This window comes from Canis lupus, chromosome 7 (assembly GCF_048164855.1).
Source record: "Canis lupus baileyi chromosome 7, mCanLup2.hap1, whole genome shotgun sequence".
In the NCBI taxonomy this organism is placed as follows: Eukaryota; Metazoa; Chordata; class Mammalia; order Carnivora; family Canidae; genus Canis; species Canis lupus.
The window spans coordinates 65,313,720-65,327,602 of NC_132844.1; the positions used below are offsets into that span (position 1 = coordinate 65,313,720).

General features: G+C 41.0%; 1 protein-coding gene across 9 annotated transcripts in view; it reads left to right on the forward strand.

Moving 5' to 3' along the window:
• The window catches only part of BTBD9 (BTB domain containing 9), a 410,681-nt gene that overhangs the window by 297,165 nt on the left and 99,633 nt on the right, over window positions 1-13,883 (forward strand). For all 9 annotated transcript variants that reach the window (XR_012034324.1, XR_012034323.1, XR_012034326.1 and 6 more), the window contains one exon: window positions 5,092-5,281. Coding sequence is in view for 6 of the 9 variants with exons in the window: in XM_072833183.1 (XP_072689284.1) it covers window positions 5,092-5,281 (190 nt within the window). In the remaining 3 variants the exon portion in view is untranslated. The remainder of the gene's footprint in view (window positions 1-5,091; window positions 5,282-13,883) is intronic.

The window sequence follows — 13,883 nt, forward strand, 5'->3', positions numbered from 1 at the left end:
AAGAAGGAAGTTGAAACAAGAAAGGAGGATATAAAAAAAATAGTAATGATGAATAAATTGGTTAAGTGTGGATAAATAAGTTTTAACTGTATGAAAAGAAGAAAGGTTAATGAGTTTCATTTCAAGTACTTAGAAAACAAAACGATAATTTAAAAGGAATTGAAGGAAGAAATAATGAAAAGAAGAACAAGGGTGCCTGGGTCGCTCAGCTCAGTTGAATTTCAGGACTCTTGATTTCGGCTCAGGTCATAAACTCAGGGTCCTGGAATCCAGCCCAATGTCTGGCTCTGTGCTGAGTGTGGAGCCTGCTTGAGATTCTCTCTCCCTCCCCCTCTCCCTACTACAGTCACACAGGCACCTGCTCATGTGTTCTCTGCCTCCTCCGCACAATAATTAATTAATTAATTAATTAATTAATTAATTAATTAAAAATACAGAGTAGAATTTACTGCAGTAGGAAATGAATCAACAAAACCAGAAGTTGGTCCTTTGAAAACACTAATAAATGAGACCAGCTATAAAGGCCTGCTCAAAAAAGAAGGAAAAGGTACAAATCCAAATATGTGGCATGAAAAAGAGGACCTACTATGAAAATTTTTATGCAACTGTATTTGAAAGTATAGATAAAATGAAAATTTTTCCTGAAGGGGCCAAGAATATCAAACACAATTTGTAAGAAAAAAGGAAAAGAAGAAGGGAAAGGCAAGGAAACAAAGGTGTTCAATTGATCAGATTTTAAGATTACTATAAAATTATAGTAATTAAAGCAGCATAGTAAAGGCAAAAGGCGAGGCAAATCAGTGAAGCATGGCACAAATCTTAAAAAGAGACATGAATATCTATGAAAACTGTGTGTGTGACTGAAATAACATAAGTTAGTGGGGGCAAGAGTTCATTAAATGGTGGTGGGGAAATTGCCTTCACCATAAGATTAGAAGATGAAAAAAAAAAGAAAAAGAAAAAAGATTAGAAGATGAAAGTAGATTTTCTGTGTCACACGTGATAGATCAGAAATAAATCCTAAATAGATCAAAGAACCCCACGTGGAAAACAAAATTTGAGAACTTTTAGAATAAAATATGGGAAAATATCTTTATTAATTGAGGATAGGAAAGAATTTATAAACAAGAAAGGAAAAAGGCACTAATCTTGAAAAGATGAATATTTCATCTCAAAACATAAACCAACCAAAGATTGGTATCCTACAAATCAATTAAGAAACAGTGGAAAGGGGGATCCCCAGTGGCTCAGCAGTTTGGCGCCTGCCTTTGGCCCAGGGTGTGATCCTGGAGACCCGGGATCGAGTCCCACATCAGGCTCCCTGCATGGAGCCTGCTTCTCCCTCTGCCTGTGTCTCTGCCTCTCTTTCTCTCTCTGTGTCTCTCATGAATAAATAAATAAAATCTTTAAAAAAATTTAAAAAGTCAACAGCAAAATTTCTAAAAAAAAGAAGAAAGAAAAAAACAGTGGAAAAATAGACAAAAGATAAAGATAGTTTACAGAAGAGTGGTGGAGAATGATCCCAGGGGAGGGGGTATGGGGGGGGGGGGAGACCAAAACCACACAACTTCACCAAACAGAAAAATGAAAAGCTAAAACAAATATCAAGTCACAGTCATCTGTCTGATGTTACCAAGAGTTGGTAAGGATGTGGACCAGTGAGTTGAGAGTGTAAACTTTTACAGCCACTTTGGTGAGTACTTTGGCAATATCCAGGAAAACTGAAGGAAACTCGTAGCCATGAGTGTAATTCATGCATATACACCTGTATAATATCTTATGTATTCCTTTAAGAAACTCTTACCCGTGTACATAAGACACCTTTGTAATCACAAAGTAAACAGTGGTAGCAATCAAAAGGTCCCTTAGCAGGAAACTTAGATAAATAAATTTTTTGGCATGTTTACAGGTTGAAATATTTTCTTTTTCTTTTCTTTTTTTTTTTTTTTAAGATTTTACTTATTTATTCGTGAGAGACACAAAGAGAGAGAGAGAGGGGCAGAGACACAGGCAGAGGGAGAAGCAGGCTCCATGCAGGGAGCCCCATATGGGACTCGATCCCTTGTCTCCAGGATCACACCCTGGCTGTAGGCGGCGCTAAACCGCTGCACCACCAGGGCTACCCAATATTTTCTATTCTTTACGTGAATGGACTAGATTTATTTTTTGATGAAACTTCCTTCATCCTGGTTTAATGTTTGTGGTAAATGTTAATAATGCTCACCAAGCATTCCCTTTTCTTCTCCTGGGCACACAACAGGTTTGCACTTTCCCACTGCCTTTGAAGTTAGGTAAGGCCCTGTGACTTGCTTTGGTCACCCAAACATGAGAGAGGTGATGTGTGTTACTTTGAGAGATGAGTCTTAAGAACCAGGACCTAGCTCACTTTCTTCTCATTGCTGCTGTAATTGAGAAAATTCACATCAATTCAAAGCCTCTGTCACTTGGGTCTTTGGGTAATACAATGAGCAGAACTGCTTTTCTTTTTTTAGATTTTATTTATTTGAGAGAGAGAGCATGAGCTGGGGGATGGGAGCAGGGGGAGCCTGAGAAACAGACTCCCTGCTGAGCAGGGAGCCCCACACGGTGCTTAATCCCATGGGTTCCTGACTTGAGCCAAGGCAGACACTTAACTTACTGAGCTGCCCAGGTGCCCACAGAACCACTTTTTCTGATCATCATTGAATACATTGGGTACACAAAAAGTAAATATACTCTAATAAATAAATATTTTAAAATAAAAACAATAAACATGCACCGTAGAAAGGGAGAATGGGGACTGTTACTGCAGCCTAAGCTACTATCTACAGTATTATTTTATGTCTCAGCTCACTTTACTGTGCACCTTGTGCTGCTTCCTTAAATTCTGCCTTCCAAATCACCCAATACTTCCCCTTTTGCATGAGATAGAAGTACCATGACTTAGCCTCCAACTATAGCCCTTTCTTGTCTTTCCAAATCACAAGGAACTTCTTTCTGAGCCCCTTCCTTCTCTGTGAGGAAACTATCCTTAGAGGTTATTTCACCAATATGTTTGCCTGTTGCTTTGGAGTTAAGCTTGATAGCTGAGGGATTCCTCACCAGAAATCCATCCTCTCTCCCTTCCTCCTTCCCCTTCTCCCTCACCCCTTTCTTAAAGATATATTTATTTATTTGAGAGACAGAGAACATAGAGGGAGAGGGAGAAGCAGACTCCCCACTGAGCAGGGAGCCCAATGTGGGGCTCAATTCCAAGACTTTAGGATCATGACCTGAGCTGAGGGCAGGTGCCCAAGCGACTGAGCCACCCAGGTGCCCCCCCCTTCTCCCTTTTTTATTGGTGGATGGCTTCCTCATCTGCAGAGAACAAAGCAATTAGTGAAGCTGTGTAAGATGAGGCCTCAAGGCATGCCCAGTTTTGGAAAATAAATGCATCGTGCAGGAGATACATGTAAGATTATTTACTCCACATCATTATAAAGGTGGAAATGTTTTGGCATGGTTGTAGTACTGTTGACCCTCCCTCTTTCTTCAGAGAGTATATAATATACTGAAAAGTACAGTATATATCTAATGAGAAATTGTCTTTTTTTCCACCCTATTTTAAAATTATGTAAAGTAAGTTACAAATCTTGAATGTAAATAGCTGGGCCTAATTGTAGATAATGGGTTGAATAATAAATTGAAACCCCAACACTAGTAAATGCACAGAAGAGGTCCCAAGAGAATTTTATTATTCTCTTCTCTGTATTTAGAGAATCTACATCATTATTAGATAGCTATCATTTTGTGGAAACCCTTGGCTTTTATAAAAGAGTAGGTTGATATGGATTTGAAGTAGAGAGAGAGACTCAAATCAAAACAGAGCTGGCGTTTCAAAATACAGCAATTCATGAACAAAGAAAAGAGCATTGTGTGTTAAAATGCCTGGAATAGTAAACAAACAAACAAAAAAGGGAAAGAAATCATAGCTGAGGGCAACTGAGTATTCTGAAAAGGAATTGATACCATTTCCTAGATCATCTTCCTGCTTTATGAATTCTAAAACACTGAATTTATATATATCATGTTTCTCTAAACAAATTTATTGTATTTACTGAATACAATAAATATATATGGTTTAGAGAATACCAATAAAACAAGTGCCTATGTACACACCACCTAACTTAAGAACAGAACAAAACCAGTACTTTTGAAGCCCCCCAACCCAAGATTTCTTCTTCGCAATCAAATCAACTACTATTTGGACCCAATGATGGGAGTCCTTGCAAGATTTCATCACCCTCTTTCTAGACATAGTATCCTGAATTTCATATAATAATTCCCTGGATTTCCTTTTTAGCTTTATATTTATGTATGTATTCCTAAACAATGCATATTTTTAGTTTTGCCTTCTTAAAAAGTTTGTAAATGAACTCATACTGTGTTTTGCTTTGCCTTGCTTTTTTCACTCAACATTGTGTGTTTTTCTTGTTTTAAGGGTTTTGGGTTTTTATTTTTATTTTTTTAAGATTTTATTTATTTATTTGAGAGAGAGGGAGAGAGCATGAGCAGGGAGGAAAGGCAGAGGGAGGGGGAGAAGCAGGCTCCCTGCCGAGCAGGGAACCCCATGCCTGGCTCAGTCCTAGGAACCTGACATGTGACCTGAGCTGAAGGCAGCTGCTTAACCAACTGAGACACCCAGGTGCCCTGGTTTTTGGTTCTTTAGAAGTCAAGATTTTTTTATTTGGTAAACTATTCTGGTTTTTCAATTGTTCTATTTGTAGATAGCTGTAGTTCATTAAGGTAAATTAATGCGTAGTTTCCCGTTGTAGTAATATTTTGAAATGTATTTATCAATTCTGTATTTTATGTGGGGTATCATGTTTCTTTATAGTAAAATACTTCAGGGTTAATTACTACATGTGGTTTGATTTGTTCCAATCTTAGATTCAACTTTTTTTCTTGAAGCCATATGACATGGGAAATGTGTTCCTGTCTTGAGATAATCAGGATATTCAAGTTTCCCCTTTATTGTTGATTTCGGATAGTAATTCATTTTGTTCATAGCACACTATCAGTATATATTTGGCTTCTCTTATCTTGATGCTGAATCTTGTGTTGGACTCACAGTTCCCATGGAGAATGTTGCAACGATTGCCGATTGTGCCAGTGTGATTGAAGGGGTCAGTCGAAGCCGGAATGCCTTGCTGAATGGCGACACCAAGAATTACGATTGGGATTCTGGCTATACATGTCATCAGCTAGGAAGTGGTGCGATTGTGGTTCAACTGGCACAGCCATACATGATCGGGTCAATACGGTAAGAATATTCCTTTTCATTCATTACTTTTAAATGGAAGATGCACGAACAAATTCTGTTTTGGAATAATGACGATCCCAGTAACTTCAGTGAAGATACATTTCTGTTCTTTGATCTAAATATTGAAGCAGGGTAGGGCAGGGGACAAAGAGATACAGGGTGCTTGTTTGAATCTTCTGGTGGGAGGATACACCAAAATTAGGCTTGCAGAAGGACTAGATTAGAGGCCCCCCCTGAGTACAACTCACCTCTTTTTTAAATCTCAGTTTGTGTTGGGTAGAGGGTAATGTCAAGAAAGGTTATATAGAATCAAAACTAATTTTCAACTTCAGTAAATTTATATATGAACTGAACATGTGAATATGAGACCTGGTACTAAAAACATCTTTTTTTTTTTTTTAAGATTTATTTATTTATTTATGAGAGACAGAGAGAGAGAGAGAGAGAGAAGCAGAGACACAGGCACAGGCAGAAGCAGGCTCGTTGCAGGGATCCTGATGTGGGACTCGATCTCGGGACCCCAGGATCATGCCCTGAGCCAAAGGCAGACACTCAACCACTGAGCCACCTAGGCATCCCCCCAAAAAATCTTCTTAATGAAAATCTGGACTTTGGGTGGTTGTTTTCATTTTGTTCTGTTTCTTTTTTTTTTTTTTAATTTTTATTTATTTATGATAGTCACACAGAGAGAGAGAGAGAGAGAGAGAGAGGCAGAGACACAGGCAGAGGGAGAAGCAGGCACCATGCACCAGGAGCCCGATGTGGGATTTGATCCGGGTCTCCAGGATCGCACCCTGGGCCAAAGGCAGGTGCCAAACCGCTGCCCCACCCAGGGATCCCTCTGTTTTGTTTCAAGAAAAGAACTTTAACCCAACATTACTTGATTTATAGGATCATATAATTTTGAAATGTGAGACTGGTGACATCCCCTGGAGGATATACTTTTAGTTCAAGAGAGCCATGTGGGTATTGAATAGGCTGCCCTTTTTTTCTTTTCTTCTGAAGGTTCCAGGGTCTCTGAAAATCTAATGTACATATATTTATATGTTTACATTTATGTTTAACAGTAGATAAGGTATTTTACATTATATCTTAGCCTGCCAGGGACAGAGATACCGGTTGGATGAGGCTGTCTTCCCCCCATCATGCTCCACCACATTAGCTGTATTATTTCCTATTCTCATCTTAAAGTCATTGTGTAGAAAGAGAAAAAAAGACAAAAAATAAGGTAGTAGGATTTTAACAGGCAAAGGTTTATTGATGTTTAGGCTACTAACCACAGAGGTTATGTAACGTGCTAGTCCCAGGGCACACTGATGAATGATGCTGGATTTCTGGGAGAATTCAGACTGTGGATTTCTTCATTTAAATTGTCAAGTCCGGGGATCCCTGGGTGGCGCAGCGGTTTAGCGCCTGCCTTTGGCCCAGGGCACAATCCTGGAGACCCGGGATCGAGTCCCACGTCGGGCTCCCTGCATGGAGCCTGCTTCTCCCTCTGCCTGTGTCTCTGCCTCTCTCTCTCTCTCTCTCTCTCTGTCTCTCTCTCTGTGACTATCATGAATAAATAAATAAAATCTTAAAAAAATAATAAATAGTCAAGCCCTTTTCATAAAGGGCCACATACGGGTTGAGTAACATAGGCAACAAATCACGCAGATAGAGAAAGCATGCCTTCATAGTGCAGACCACACAAAACGCGCTTTGTGCTTACAAAGGGGGAAGAGAAGCCACCACCAGTCTGGACAAGCTACCAGTGCAAATAAACCTCACCGGTCTGGACAAGCTACCAGTGCAAATAAACCTCCGTCAGATAGCAAACAATACTCCATCCTTCCTTTTTTCTCAGCTGCATCCATTAGCTAAAGCAATCATAGGCCATCTATTTAGTAAGCCATTCTAGAATTTTTGACACAGATGGTGTGAAACTTATCTGAATATTTCCCATTACAGTCTATCCTTCTTCACTTTAAAATTTGGGGAACAGTTGTCCTTCTCCTGTCACTGGCACTCCTTATAGTCTTCACAGTTTCTTGAAGATTACCAATCGTGTCTCTGAGATTACATCTGCAATTTCTTTCAGCAGGCATGGTGTGTAACTCACCGGAGCCAGGAGACTTGGAATCATTTAAATTGACTAGATTCTTTCTTTCACTTCACCTATTTGGGGCTTCAATTTTCTCTTTATTATGTTTGTTGTGCCATTTCTAATTTGAAGACCAGTCTTTTCATCAATGAAGATGGAACAAACTAGCAGCCTAGTAGCTCTTCCCACTCTCTTCTAATGTCCCATGTATTCTTCTGCTTACCTGGTATTCTAGCCCCACCCCCAACAATGTGACATGTGCATCTCACACCAACATGTCAGAAATGGAATTTCATTATCCCCCTCTCCCTGCTCAAGTCACCTGGAGATATACCCCATCTCATTCGGTGGCACCCCTCATCTATCCCTAGACTGAGCTGAAAACTCAGTCTGAATTTACTCCTCTCGCTCACCTCCCCTCTTCAACCAGTTCTGTCAGGACTGGCTCCTGCATATCTCACAAAGCCTTCCACTCTTCCCCCATCCCCATGCTATTACCACAGTTGTACCTTTTATTTTCTTTCTCTACCTCATCTCCCAGACTTCCAGCTGGCCCTTCCTTCCCCACCTGCATCCATCTCCCCAGCCCAGATATGATGTGGTCACTCCACTATCGGAGAAAGTTCAGATGAAGCCATTTAAGAATTATCTGACTTCTTCTGTTGACACAGGTTTGTCTCCTGTTTCTCCATCCACCCCTACACATGTCTGTCTTAGCTTGTCCAGTTACTTGCAGTTTTGCACATGCCACCCCTCTCTCACTTCTCTGCCCTCAACTCTTGGAACATGCTGTTCTCATTGCTGGTATCTTTCACTACCTTCCCACCATCTCTTTTTTTACATGGCTCTTGTTCCCCCCCTTCAAGACTCCACTCCTCTGGGAATGCTTCCCTAACTTCCCATCATCTCCTGGGCTAACACAGACCTTCTCTTCAGTCATTCCAAACATTCTCTGTGTAGCTCCTACGAAGCATTTGTCATATTTGTATTATAATCATTTACATGCTGCCTCCCCCCAGCCTCACCTGGCACATAAAGCCTGTGGCAACTCAGAATAGGCATCCTTTGACAGATCAAATGTGCAGATGAGGTAGTCTGTCAAGATAGAAGGGGAGATTGCAGCAGGTACAGTAGAAGATCTAGAATTTTAGATTCAGCAGAAACACATGAGGTCACTGCCAAGATGGCAACTTGGAGTGAGACAAACAGGTTCTTTGTGTGGCAAGGCCACCGTGACCTCTAGTTCTACCCAAACAATCAAAGATACTCAATCTGACTCCAGAAAAAGATGTCATCAGGGCTTAAAGCAAGAGAGAACAGTGCCTATTTGGCTTTCTTTAAATATGGAGTGAAAATAGTTTCCCCAAACTATATTTTTCTTTCTGGGACTCAGAGTGGCAGTAACAAGCATCAGCACAACCAAAGGAAGAATTGTATATCTCAGCCGCCAAACTTCCTTAAGCCCAGCTATTCTTTTTGCAATGAGAAAATCCATGCGACTGAAGCCCCGTATAACTAGCTGAGCACTCAAAGAGACACGTCTCTGTGAAACTAACATTATGTTGTCAGGATCTGCATTTGCCTCTTCTGTGACATTATTAAGAAGAAAGAGAGAGGGATTTCTTAATCACCAATGCCTGTGGCTGATGCTGGATATCCTGGCAGGCCATAGTTAGCAGCTGCTGATGTGCCCAGACAGACATTTATTGATAGGAAACTAGATCAGTGGCACCTCTTCATGGAGATGGGTAATTGACCAATGACAGGATGATTAGTCAGTGACATTTGACCCACAGCTTCTATTGCTTGTGATGACTGACTTGCTTTCCTAGTCACTGTATCTACAAAAGCTCAATGATTCTGAATTGACATCCAGAGGGAAAGTGCTACAGAGCTGAATGACTAACATTTTCTTCATCTAAGAAGCAGGAGATCTTGCCATCCTGGAAACTCTTCCTCTGGAGAAGCCCAATCGCAGGGTGACACTGGTTTTAAAAATTTAGGTTTCAGGACACCTGGGTGGCTCAGCAGTTGAGTGCCTGCCTTCAGCTCAGGGCCTGACCCCAAGATCTGGGATCGAGTCCCACATCAGGCTCCCCTCAAGAAGCCCGCTTCTTCTCCCTCTGCCTGTGTCTCTGCCTCGCTCTCTCTGTCTCTCATGGATAAATAAATCTTTTTTTAAAAAAATTAGGTTTCTTTGTATGAAGGCAAAGGATTGTCTTGATCACTGCAGTCTTTTTTCCTAAGGGAGGATGTAATTATTTTGTGGGTAAAGATGTCTTTCATTTGCCTGTTTTCATCCACAGAAATCATTTCTTCCTTTCCTGAGCCTTTCCCAGTAACTGGGTAGGCAAGCAGAGCCTTCTTCCTTGACAGACAATGCTTGCACCTAACCACAGCCGGCGGTGCCTAATCCTACAATGTGTCTGGTCCTAGTATCCTTGTGGTGATCTGGGGAGGCTGATCTTGAAACCTGACCCCTCACCATCCCACCTCACCCCCATTTTCTTTCATTCACTTAGCAAACATTTATTGAGCCTTCTACCATGTGCTGGGCACTGTTTTAAGCACCATGGATAGAGCATTGAAGAGGGAAAACAAACATCCGCGCCACCTTGGAGCGAACGTTCTCCTGGGGGTGAGGAGGGGAGATAAACAGTAAACACTATTTGTAACAGGTCAGATTCTTCTTTGTACTGTATGCAATCAGGAGGGGAGAATAGGGGATAGAGACAGTGTGGTTTTAGACGCATGGTCAGGGAAGGCCTGTGCAGAGCCTGAAGGAAGGGAAGAGCAGGCCATCCAGGGATGAGCATCACAGGCAGAGTACCAAGGCCCCAAGGGGGGAGCATGTCTGACAGGTGACAGGGCAGAGGCCAGTGTGCCTGGAGCAGGGTGAGGGGGCCAGAGAAGTGGCAAGGCAACTTGGAGGCGCCAAGGAGGTGACTTGGAGAGGCAGCAGCCCTGAGATTTGTCGCTGTTTCTATATTCAGTTGCCAACTTCCAGAATCATCCCACCCACCACCACATATCCATCTCAGCGTTTCAGTAGCACCAGGAAAGGAGTTTTCTTGGCTAAGGAAAAGAGGGGCCAGGTGGGGGAGGCTGCCATGCCTTCAGAAGCACCTTCCTTGTTCCTGACCTGCCTTTATCCCACCAGCCCCTGGAAGAGACTGCAGAGGTTTCCAGTCCTTACAGCTTAACAGGAAACTTGCTCCCCAGCTTTTTCTTTTTTTTTTCTTTTTTTTTTTTAACAGCAGAAATTTATTTAATTTTATTTATTTATTCATGAGAGACAGAGACAGAGGCAGAGAGGCAGAGGCAGAGACACAAGCAGAGGGAGAAGCAGGCTCCATGCAGGGAGCCCGACGCGGGACTCGATCCCGGGTCTCCAGGATCATGCCCTGGGCCGAAGGCAGCGCTAAACCGCTGAGCCACCCAGGCTGCCCCCCAGCTTTTTCTTTTCTTTTTTGTTCTCCCAAGAGCCAGAGCAGGCTGTGTAACTGGAAAATAAAGAAGTTTGGCTTTCTTGTTACTAGGTTTACAGGCACAGCCAAAATTATTCATTGTATATGAGAAAAAGAGAGAGAAACTGTCTGGAATATACCTTCTGTGTGGATAACTGAGTAGTAATTATGTCATTTTTGTGCCACTTTAAAACATTAAAATTTATATAACAGGAAATCTTCAGAGGCCTGACCACATAAAAAGGCCAGGGTAAAGTCATAATAACTAACCGAATCTACCTAATGTCTTAGTTTATAGTCCCTCTGTCGCCTTAGTTTAAAACTTAATATCTTTCTACTTGCTAATCATGATATCTTTATCAGTGTTTTCAGGCTGGTATGAGAATCACATATGCTGTGTATTATGTACACCTGTCACCCAGTCTTTTTCAGCTAATCATCAACAGCACTTTGTGGAAACTCTAATTATAAGATAGTCAATTGAATTAACAATTTTTACATTAGCCTGAAAATGATTGTTTTGTAATTGATATGTGCAATACTCTAAGTAAAACTCCCCTAATGCTTTAACTAACAAACCTAATTGCAAGTAAGTAGGCTGTCCAGAGATGAAACTGTGTACATAGATGCAGCTAAATAAACCCATAGCCTCTCTGGGTGCTGTGAGGATTAAGGAGTTAATGACACAAAAGTAATTAGAGTTATTCAGTTGAAAAATGTTACATGAATATAATATGTTAGGACAAAATGGGTCCAGCCTAAAGTATGTTCTTGGTGGGTATTCATAATCTCTTTAGTCTGTGAGGATGAGCCTCTTTTTATTTTGCAATAGGAAGAAATCAATTCTACCACTTATAAAAGTAACTCTGGCACAGAATGTCCAAAGCATGAATAGGTTTATGTCTTACAGTTATTAAACATAGAGAAAATGAAGCAATAACAAGTTGATCTTTAAAAAAGAAAAAATTAGGTATGCCATTGTGGTCCTTATTCATCCCAGGGTGTTTTCCTTTCTCTGGTAGTGTCAAGTCCATGCCTGGTTCATCTGCCCTCTCGCTGTTGTGTGGCCACAACCAACTCTAGATTATCTCTTCCATTTGTAAATCATGGAGACCCCTTTTTGACTGTTCTTTTTCCTTCTTCCACTGCTTACCGCCTACGGAGCCATTGCTCATCCACTTTCCTCCCAAAGGATAAGTACAGAAAAGAAAAAGGAGAGGAATCACCAACCATTCAATTCTGTTTCCTATTTAATAGCTCCAAATGAAGGCTTGGTCGATAAGGATGGGGAGAGGAACTGAAGTTAATGATGCAAATGATGTCTTGTAATTGTTTGAGTATTTTCTACATCTATGCTGCCCTCAGTCTCTCATAAGACCACAGATAATCTCCAGGTGAAGGTAGTGATTTTTTAGTACTGAGAGGACATGGGTCCTTGCAGCAGTTTCCAGGTGCCTAGTACAGTACTCTGTGCTGTGAGTCCTCAATAAACACTCATTGACTGAACTGACAACATAGTATGTTAGTGCAACTAAAGGGAGTTCTGTCAACTAAATTGGACATCATATTTGCTCAGTGTGTCTGATTTAAGTGTATGTGAGGAAACTGCTAAAGATGTGGCATCTCCAGCAAATGACTGAGATTAAGCTGTGGAGTTAGGTGCTCACATTAGCACAGGGAAGGACATCTGCCTCATGCACTTCATGCGCCTTCTATTTCCTTCTGTTTGAATGCTGCACAGGCAAGCAGTACATCCATTTACATCAGAAGAGCCTTCTTTGCAACCTAGAGAGCTGGAAATTTCCTTTTTATGGTTTAAAGAATACAACAAACATCTAAATATATGACTCCTCTGGCTTGGATTAAGATTGCCCATAATTCTAGTCAAAATTGGAAAGATATTTTACACAATTTGCTTCATATCAGTCATGCTGAGCATCGTCTGTCACAGCCCTGAACCAAAGAATTCTTCCTTGTCTCACTGATCCATGATTTATTTACCAAGTGTTTCTCTCTCAGCCTATCTGCCTCACACTAAAGTCCTCTCTTATCACCCTCAGAACTCAGAACTCTGGTTCCCAGAAAAACTGTTGAATAAAAAATTTTATCTGTGGTTCCCTGTAGACACTGGAGTCTGGGCTGGGTGACTACTTAGGGGACCAGAAATCCTGGAGCCTGGAAACAGCAGAGTTTGGGGGCATGGTAAATATGTCTCAGCCAGTTTCATTCTAGAGGTATTTCAAGACCAGAAAGTATTGCTATGGCAACTAAGTTGCATGTTAAAATTACAGGAGGGGGGATCCCTGGGTGGCGTAGCGGTTTAGCGCCTGCCTTTGGCCCAGGGCGCGATCCTGGAGACCCGGGATCGAATCCCACGTCGGGCTCCCGGTGCATGGAGCCTGCTTCTCCCTCTGCCTGTGTCTCTGCCTCTCTCTCTCTCTCTGTGACTATCATAAATAAATAAAAATTTAAAAAAAATAATAAAATAAAATAAAATAAAATTACAGGAGGGGCACTAGAATTCAGATGTTCTTTGGAAAAGCTGGAAAGGTTAAATGCCCAAAAAGTGTGTGTGTGTGTGTTTCATTTACTTCACATGTCAGCCATTTATCTCTCTTGAGTGATTAGAGAACTTGACAACTAGTCATCATAAAATATAGCTGGATACATAAAAAGAAAATTTTTTCTAGTTATGAAAGATTAACCCATCAAGAAGACATTTTTACACAGGGTATCGGCCCTATTTGACTCAGTATTTCATGCACAAACATATGTTTAGTAATAATCCAGTATTTTTACTTAAGACATATGTAAGAAAAATCTTCAGAAACAACCACAAAATAAATAAGAAAGTGGCAGGAAATACATATCAATCAATGATTACTTTGAATGTAAAGGGCCTAAATGCTCCCATCAAAAGACATAGGGTGGCAGAATGGATTTAAAAAAAAAAAAAAAAGCAAAAACAAAAACCAAGTTCCATCTATTTGCTGCCTACAAGAGATTCCTTTTAGACCTAAAGACACCTACAGATTGAAACACTAAGGGAATG